Source organism: Chinchilla lanigera, unplaced genomic scaffold (genome assembly GCF_000276665.1).
Source record: "Chinchilla lanigera isolate Chin_1 unplaced genomic scaffold, ChiLan1.0 scaffold00044, whole genome shotgun sequence".
NCBI classification, from domain to species: domain Eukaryota; kingdom Metazoa; phylum Chordata; class Mammalia; order Rodentia; family Chinchillidae; genus Chinchilla; species Chinchilla lanigera.
The window spans coordinates 12,293,394-12,303,009 of NW_004955445.1; the positions used below are offsets into that span (position 1 = coordinate 12,293,394).

The 9,616-nt window shown below is 48.9% G+C and overlaps 1 protein-coding gene across 1 annotated transcript; it reads left to right on the top strand.

Moving 5' to 3' along the window:
* Positions 1-6,348, top strand: Kcns1 (potassium voltage-gated channel, modifier subfamily S, member 1; the record flags this gene model as incomplete). The annotated part of the gene is made up of 2 exons (XM_013518244.1): positions 1-879; positions 3,072-6,348. Coding segments are annotated over 2 exons (1,347 nt in total), but the record flags the coding sequence as incomplete, so codon positions are not given.
* Positions 6,349-9,616: the final 3,268 nt, after the last annotated feature.

Genomic DNA, 9,616 nt, shown 5'->3' on the forward strand with positions numbered 1-9,616 from the left:
GCCGCGGCGTCGGAGGAGCAGGCGCGGCGCCTGTGCGACGACTACGACGCGGCGGCGCGCGAGTTCTACTTCGACCGGCACCCGGGCTTCTTCCTGGGCCTGCTGCATTTCTACCGCACCGGCCGCCTGCACGTCCTCGACGAGCTGTGCGTCTTCGCCTTCTGCCAGGAGGCCGACTACTGGGGCCTGGGCGAGAGCGCGCTGGCCGCGTGCTGCCGCGCGCGCTACCTGGAGCGGCGCGTGGCGCGGCCGCGTGCCTGGGACGAGGACAGCGACACGCCGAGCAGCGTGGACCCGTGCCCCGACGAGATCTCAGACGTGCAGCGCGAGCTGGCGCGCTATGGGGCTGCGCGCTGCGGCCGCCTGCGCCGCCGCCTCTGGCTCACCATGGAGAACCCCGGCTACTCGCTGCCCAGCAAGCTTTTCAGCTGCGTCTCCATCGGCGTGGTGCTCGCCTCTATCGCTGCCATGTGCATCCACAGCCTGCCGGAGTACCAGGCCCGCGAAGCGGCGGCCGCTGTAGCTGCGGTGGCCGCGGGCCGCAGGGCCGACGATGCGCGCGACGACCCGGTGCTGCGACGCCTCGAGTACTTCTGCATCGCCTGGTTTAGCTTCGAGGTGTCGTCGCGCCTCCTGCTGGCACCCAGCACGCGCAACTTCTTCTGCCACCCGCTCAACCTCATCGACATTGTGTCCGTGTTACCCTTCTATCTCACGCTGTTGGCGGGCGCGGCGTTGGGTGACCGGGACGGCGGGAGCGGCGAGGAGCTCGGCGACCTGGGCAAGGTGGTGCAGGTGTTCCGCCTCATGCGAATCTTCCGTGTGCTCAAGTTGGCGCGCCACTCTACGGGACTGCGCTCTCTGGGTGCCACGCTCAAGGTAGGGAGTCTGAGGCTGGGTTGCAGTGGGCAGGGGCGGGTGTAGGTCCCAGGAAGGTTAGCAAGTGGATCTGTAAGCCTGCCACATCCACTGAACTGTATGCCGTCTGGGCCAGTCACAGAGGCCAGGTATATATTTCACATCCAACCTGACCTTCCTGAAGCTCTTGTAAAAAGGGCTTAATGTTACCTCTATTTCACAAGGAGAAGATTACTTCTTGTTGTTGTTGTTGTTTAAATCACTTTTGATATCCCTATCGAACATCAAGTAATACATAGCACAACATTTTACAAAGAAAAAAATATACAAAGCAAGATGCTAATTTGCTCCTCCGTTAATGCCTTTCTTTTGGCTTTATCAGAGGGCACAGATAGCCACGGGTCACTCTTAATAGGCTAAGTCTAGGAATAGCCCTGGAGCTAACCCTGAGCCGAGAATTCTGTGCCATTTTCACATGCATTATCGATTCGGTCCTTAAGACAACATCCTCAGGAAGGTGCTATTATTTATTTTCTTCCCGTAGATGAGCATCCTGAGGTTGGAGAGCTGGGTTTTTAAAATCTAGTTGCAATTTATTGAGCATCATCTTTGTGCCAGGCCCTGCCCAGGGGATGAAATTACACTGGCTTGGAGAGGGAGGCAATGTGAACAGCTTGTACCAAGGCCTGCTAGGAGAACAGGTTGAGTGCTGGCTCGAGGACACGGAGGGAAGGAGATGCCAAGAAATGAGGTCGAAGAGGTGCCTGGGTCAGGGTGCTGAAGGGCATGAACTCTGGGCTCACAGTGTTTCACTTTATCCCAGTGCATGGGGGAGCCAGTGAAAGGTTTAAGCAGAGGCAAGTATTACCATTTCTTTGCTGGTGTAGGGACTGAGGTTCCAGAAGTGGCAGGACATGTCAGAGGTTTTCAGTAAGTGGTAGAGCCTGACATTTCATGGTTTTTCTCCGAAAGCTCCATGCAGCCCACAGAGGGTCCCCAGAAGGTACCTAAAGACCCCTTTACCCTTTAGTAAAGCTTACTGAATGCCCTTTGGGCAAGTAGCCAGGATATTGGGTGCCAGCAGATCTTAAGCACTGTGCAGAATCTTAAGCACTGAGCAGGTACAGAGAATTCTGTTAGCCAGATCCCTGGAGTTCAGCATCTCTCCCGGGAAGACCCTTCTGTCCCAGAATCTGCCTTGCCTCCACCATGCAGAGAATCTGGGCTTGAGGCTGCAGCACTAGCCTTGTCTGCAGGGAGGAAGAAGAGTAATGACCAGAGCTGTCAGGCTCAAGATACTGGTGTGATACAAAGAGCCTTGCCAATCAAAATGAAGCCCAGACCAGCAACGGCTTTCTCAACATCTGGAAGCTTCTAGAAAGCCAGGCTCTCTGGCCCTGCCCCAGACCTACTTGATTGGGACCTGCCTTTTAAGCAAGATCCCTGTGTGATTCCTGCACATATTATAGTTTGAGAGACTAGAGGTTCACAGCCTGGCACTATTGACATTTGGGGCCAGATCATTCTTAGTCGCGGGCCTGTCTTTTACACTGTAGGGTGTTACAGCATATCCCCAGTATCTACCCACTAGATACCAGTAGCACATTATACCAGCTGTGACAACCTAAAATGTCTCTGAACATTGCCAGATATCGCCAGGATAGCAAAACTTCCCTATTTGAGAACCACTTCCCTGGAGCTTAGCCTCAGGAGCAAAGCACTATGTGCACCCATAAAGTATGCATTCTAGGGGTGGTCTAGGGAGGTCAAACCTTCTCAACTACCTTGAAAGGCAGAAAATAGGTTTGTCTTGTTAGAAATGTGACAGACCAATCAAAAAGGACGTGAAACCAGCTCTTTGAATTATGAAATGTGGACTATGGTTCTCATGGTTCTGTAGCAGTACAGAAATCACAGGCTTTTCCGTCACTGCCTGATGCTACCGGGCTCCCTAAGAGGAAACAGCTGTGGCCTAGCAGGCATGCCGGACAACAGGATTAGGCCTGTGTTCGATCCCAGGGACTTTCGTTATCTGCTGTAGTTGGAAGATCGTAGTTTGGAGCCAGGGCACCTGAGTCTTGGTATCAGCTCTATTTTTCTGTGTGACTTTGGACCTATCTGTTATACTCTTTGTCCCTCAGATTCCCCATATGCCTGCTACCGGTTCTGTAATCCCGCCTTCCTGTGACTTGGGTTCCTACCTTTTCTTCCAGCACAGCTACCGCGAGGTGGGCATCTTACTGCTGTACCTGGCCGTGGGTGTGTCGGTGTTCTCCGGTGTGGCTTACACAGCTGAAGAGCAGAACATAGGTTTTCACACCATCCCAGCCTGCTGGTGGTGGGGCACTGTGAGCATGACCACTGTGGGCTACGGGGATGTGGTGCCAGAGACAGTGGCGGGCAAGCTGGCGGCCTCCGGCTGCATCCTGGGGGGCATTCTGGTGGTGGCACTCCCCATCACCATCATCTTCAACAAGTTCTCCCATTTCTACCGGCGCCAGAAGGCTCTGGAAGCGGCCGTGCGCAACAGCGGCCACCGAGAGTTTGAGGACTTGCTGAGCAGCGTTGACGGAGTGTCAGAGGCATCTCTGGAGACATCCCGAGACACCTCTCAGGAGGGACGGTCTGTAGACCTGGAGACTCAGGCCCAGGGGGACCCTCCAGATGCTCAGAGTTATTAAAACTAGGTCTCTGCATCCCCTTTCTTCCCAAGTCAGCTGAAACAGAGCAGATTCCTCCCCCGCTTAAGCTCTCGTGGGAGTGGGCCTCTTGGGACCACTCGCACTGGCCCAAGAAATGAGACCCAGGGGCCGCACACCTTCCTCCAATGGCCCAGAGCAGCGAGTGCTGCCCTGTGTTCTATGAGTCCACAGAGCAACTCAGACACTTTTGTTTTATTTTTTTATTTTTGGCTTTTTTCCGGTACCAGGAATGGAACTCACGACCTTGCGCTTGCCAGGCAGGCGCTGTGCCGCTGAGCTAAATCCCCAGCCCCCTCAGACATTTTTATTAACCAGCCTCCTAGCTACCCAGGAAGCAGACATGAGCCAGAGGGAGAAAGAAGAAGGATGCTGACGATTCTGGGCACCTTCTATATATTGGCCATATTTGGCCATGTGTTGGAAGAGGAGAATCATCTGCCATTTCAAGCCAGGCGTAATGGCACACACCTGTAATCCAACTGTTGGAGAGCTGAAATAGGGCTGCAAGTTCAAAGCAAGCCTGGGAAACTTAATGAGACCCTGTCTTAAATCAAATTTGTAAAAAGGACTGGGGGTGCATTCAGTGGCAGAGTGCTTGTTTAGTATATATACCCCCAATCCTAAGAGAAAAAAAAAAAGAATTATACCCAATTCACAGATGTGGAAACTGAAGCTCTGAAACAATGAGTCTCCCAAATGTCTCAGGACAAGAAGTGGTAGAGTCAGGTCTGGAATCCATGGCTGTGGTTTGCCAAGATATGTTCCATCCACTCTTTCTCTCTCCTACCTTCATACAGTTTGCATGTGGTTGTAGAAGTTCATGGATCCACCAACCTCATCCATGGAATGAGAACCTCTGACAGAGTGAGGGAGAGGAGCAGAAAGGATTCGAACATAGGCGCTCTGGACCTCAGCTCTAGTTCTGTTCTAGGAACTTTTGGAAGGAGTCAAAGATGAGTCCTGGGAGGATGGAAAAGGGAGCTGCCTCCTTAGTTCATGTGCAAACTTTCTTGAGCAATAATCTGCACCTTCACCCTAAGGCTGAGTTGAGATACTGAAAATCTCAAAGAGCCTTGGCCTAAGGTCCATACTCACCTCTTGGTCTGCCTGTGTGAAGCAGCCACCTCCAGACCTCAGCCCACCTGCCAAATAGTCATAATCTCTGCTCCAGAGGGAGGTGAAAAAGCCACATGGGGCAGAGGAGGCACTGACTTAAAGGCCGCTCAGCTCTGAAATGCTAGTGGCAGGGGCTGTAATGCATGTGCCCGCTTCTGGAAATTCCCTTCTACCCACTGCACAGACACCAGCCCTGTCTTGAGTAACCGTCCAGGCAAACGCTGGAGACTCCTATCCCTTTTGGCTAGCTCTGGCCCTGTCATCCTTGCTGCCAGTAAATCTTTAGTACTCCCTACCGAAGTCCATGTGCTGCAAAAGTCAGGAAGGGTCCCCATTGGACCTTTCCACAAACCACGGCTAGAGCATCCGTGACCAGTATCATTGTAAACAGATGTGGCTTTGCTTGTCCCATCACACTGAGCCTCGAAATGGAAGACATTATCGGGCTGACCCTCATGCTTGGAGCAAAGTAGGTATTTAGTACATTTTGAGTAGATTGACCAATTGCTATAGTCTATTGTGTGCCAAGCGCTGGAGTGGAAGAATAAATTCCCAGAGAGAAATGGAACAAGTCCTCTGCCTCCCCTGGCCCTGCTTGGTTTTTGAGCTTTTACAGTGGTTCCCTTGTCGGTTCTTCACTCACTCACTCAGGAAATATCTGTTGGAAAGGTCGTAAGGTGGGGCTTCACGTGTGGTCTGCAAACATGTTTTGCTCAGCTGAACAGTAATTTTAGTATACTTTTAAACTGGGCCTGCCTTTGAGTGAGGCACGCAGTCTCCAGTTCCCCATACCACCCCTCCCCAATCCCATCCACACATATACACACATGCTGCTGCTACCATGTTTACAACCAGTGTCACAGATTTATTTTATCACTCAGCCTCTGATTTCTTGACAGCTTACTAGCTTTAAAAAATACCATGGACAAAATATATATCCCTATAGTCGTTTAAGCTATGCAGACTAGTAGGAAAGATAGACTTTAATGCAGGAATCACAGGTACATACGATAGTGAGCTCTACTAAGTGCAAGGAGCTAACTATCAGCATGTATAATGTACCAGGGACCATTCCCTGAGAGGCTCAGAGACCACTTTTCTGAGCAAGTGACATCATAAAGACAAATACCTAAGTGGGCAAAAAGGGGTTCCAGGGAGGACTGTTCCCAGCATCAGCAGAAGTACATGTGAAAATCTTGTGTTTCACAGGGCCTAGTATGGTGATAGCCAACCTTTTAGAGCTTTCAGTGATAACACACAGCCTACTGCAGCATGCGTGCCATAGGTTCGCCACTACTTCTACCATATAGTGGTTCCCCCAACGTGCTTGTAGATTGCAAGACTCCAGATTGGAGCAGCAGCAGGAACTAAGCCAAAGGGACTCTCAGGGACTTAACACACTCACCTCTTAATGTCTGGGCCCCGCTGTGCCCAGCTTTGGGGCAGACATTCCAGGTGTGCGTGCCTCACTCCCATGGTGTTACCTAACACATGAAGAAGCCAGATGGTTTGGGACCCCAGAGTTGGTGCGGCAATAGGGGGAAATGCTCTCGTCTGAGTCCACCGCCACAAGGTTGTGCATGGCCCTGAAAGAAATGCAACAAGTCACCCCCATTCCAGTGTATCAGTGAAACCATTATGCAAATTATGCAAATAAAAAGCTGTGCCTCAAGACCTTCAAAGAACTGGTTTTCTGATGTATTCTCTGAGTGACTGGGATGGGTGGGCAGTATGTGGAGTGACGTGGAATCCACAGTGTCTTGTTCCAGCCTTGGATTTGGCATAGATTTTCTCTGTGGTAATGCCAGCCAGAGCAGGTTGCACGGAATCTAATTGGAACAAACGTGGCCACAAAGGGTAACTCAGGCAGGGGGATTTCAAGTTCGAGGCCTGCCTGGGCAACTTAGTGACTTAGTAAATCCCTGTCTCAAAAAGGTATAAAATAAAAGTGCTGGGAATATAGCTAAGAGTGAAGGCCCTGGGTTCAACTCCTAATTTGGAAAAAAGAGTAGTTAATTAGATTAAATGATGAAAGTGATGAATAACTGTTACAATTAATACTTGTTGGTTGCAAGCAACAGAAACTGACTAGCTTAAGCAAAAAACAAGTTTACTGGAAGGTGTATTCATTTCCAGTGGCTGCCATAACAAATTACCACAGACTATGCGGCTTAAAACAGCAGAAATTTATTCTCTTACAGTTCTGTAGGCCAGAGATCCAAAATCAAGGTGTTGGCAGAGCCACACTGCCTCTAGGAGCTGCAGGGGATAGTCTCCTCTGTGCCTCTCTGCCTCTTGGCGTTCCTTGAGCCTCCTGGGCTGCGTTACTCCAGTCTCTCTGCCTTTGGCATCACACCCCATTCCCATTATGGTCACAAGACTGCGACTAGCATTTATAACATCCCTTCATGCTCGCGGATTCCTTCCCCAAGGGCAAGGAGAATATCCTTCAAGCAGAGGGCTTCAGGTCAGTAAACTAACTCAAGCCTGTGCTTCCAGTGATGATCTGTAACCCTCACAGTGGCTCAAGTCAGGACTTTTTGCTAGAGCAAGAGTGTTTCAGGGTTTTTTCTCCATTTTGTTTTTTCGTAAGTTTTATTGGTTATACAAACAAGGAAGACTCTAGTGGGTTGCTTTTGATTTAACCTTTAGGGCCACCCTATACCATGAGCTTTTGCCTCATTCAGAGCCTGCTAAATGCCATGATGACCACATCCACTTCTGAGGATGAAGTACTAGCACCTGACCTCCTGCATCTGTGTTCCCTTCCTCCCCTCTAATCTCAGCAAACTCATTTCAAATCACAGCTCCTCTACCCAGCACTCCTGACCTTAGCTTTCTTCAAAACAAGGGTGAAATTTGTGTTGGGTTCACTGGAGGCCAGAGAGGTATTTGTGGTCAGGAGGCACAAAACAGATCCAGTCTAGCATCCTGTCTTTAGAAATCTTTTATTCACTTCCTCTGCTTGATGCCAAAGGATTTGGGCCTGTAAGTTCCATTTCACATGGGCCAGCATTTGGTTCAAATTGGCATTAGCCAGTGCATCACATTGCAAGAGCCCAGCCAGCCCCTGGAGCGAGCACAGAGAAAGCAGGCTCTCTCCTAACTGCATCCATATCATGCAGATCAGCCGGATCCAAAATTTTATTTCTCCCCGCTTGATCAAACACCACAAAAATCCAGCCCTACAAAAATACTCGTCAGATTTCTGATGGTATCAATTAACAAGTTTCTGCAGTTCTAGATGGGCCCAAGATTCCCTCCTGCGCATTTTATTTTTCACCCTCCAAGCCAAACTGGTCTTTCCCTTCTAGCTAAGCAGCCTTGAAAAGTGGGGCAAGCAGAAAGTTGTTTACATTTGCGTGTAAGAAAAGTTGTGAGCTGCTTGCACCAGTGTTTTAGAGAGCCTTGATTTTTTTCTGCATCCTCTCATACAGCCATTCATCATCAGAATCCCGCTCTATCCATGACTAACTTCCATAAAAGCAGTGTGAGGCGGTAGATTTAGTCACTTGCATAATCAGTAGCCAATTTTGGTATTTGAAGAACTCAGCCCTACAGCAAGTCATAAATGATTCTTTCACTGTGGCCAAATACTCGTATTCTCTACAAATACACAAACTTTGGAGGCAAAAAATGCCTCCAAAAGTCACAATTACAGTATTATTCTAGGTAGTCACAAACATTCTATCACACAAGCCAGCATTCCTTGATTCCTTAACAGTGAACTGTGATAGATGTTATCTTCTCTCTAAGAACCACACCCTCAACGTTCAAATGATGCCAAATAATGCAAGAAGTAATTCCTTCTCATCGCATCCCAGTCTGCTTATCTCCAAGAGCATGAGGAACAACCTCACTGTGTTTTGCCCCATCACAACCCAGTAATTTTGAATGCCCCACATTTCATGGAGGATGTATTTCCTGCAACTCTAGTTCTAGTGTCTGATGTTAGGAAGAAGGTTTGGTTACAAACAGCAAAATAACTTCACTGAGTAGATACAGGAAAGGATCAAAATAAAATTAAACAAACTTTGAAAAAGGAATGACGGCAACATAGAGATTGAAGTACTGTAGTTAGAATCAATGAATCATCTCTTTAGGATACTATTATTAAAATACCTGAGCAGTACTTACCCCTGTGTATCACTCTGCTAAAGCTAAATACTTGAGGGAGGGATGAGAGGAGCTATCACAGTGCTGCCCAAACACTGATGGCAGAGTGTAATTCCCTAAGGAAAAGTGAAATGCTTTCATTTGAGTGAGCAGAAGTGGGGCTGGGGATATAGCTCAGTGGCACAAGCGCCTCCCTGGAAAGCGCAAGGTCATGAGTTCAATTCCCAGTACCAAAAAAAAAAAAAAAAAAAAAAAAAAAAAAAAGAATGAGAAGAAGGTGCTGGGGAGGCAAAACCAATACATACCTTTTACAATACGACTTGGGTGAGAATGGCAGCTTGGTGGATGAGTTCAACAGAAACCAAGAACAAAGGAGGACAGAGACGGAAAGATTAATGTTTGCACCACATGGTAGATGGGGTTACTAATATCTTCCAGTTGCACCTCTTTAGCACCTCCCCTATAGAATTCTTTCCCACTTCCAGTTTGGAAAAAAAAAAATGAATGATTGGCCCAGCTCTGGCAAGATGACTGGATCACTGGAAGGGGTTGGTGTGGAGCTTGAGTTGGTAAGAACTTGGCAGCTGTCATGTGGATCCATAGTTGGTGTGAGAGTCAAGCAGTGCCAGGAAGGGAAAGGGAGTCCTGGATAGATCTACAATTATCCCTTGCAATCTCATCCTCTTGGGCCTCAGTTTCATTTTCTGTAAAATGGAGAGATGTCCGAAACTTTCAGAAATAATTGGGGCCCTGGCCTTGAAGCATACAAATCAGGATGTCTAGGGCTCTGGAATGTGATATGCTTGTCGTTAACAGTGGAGACA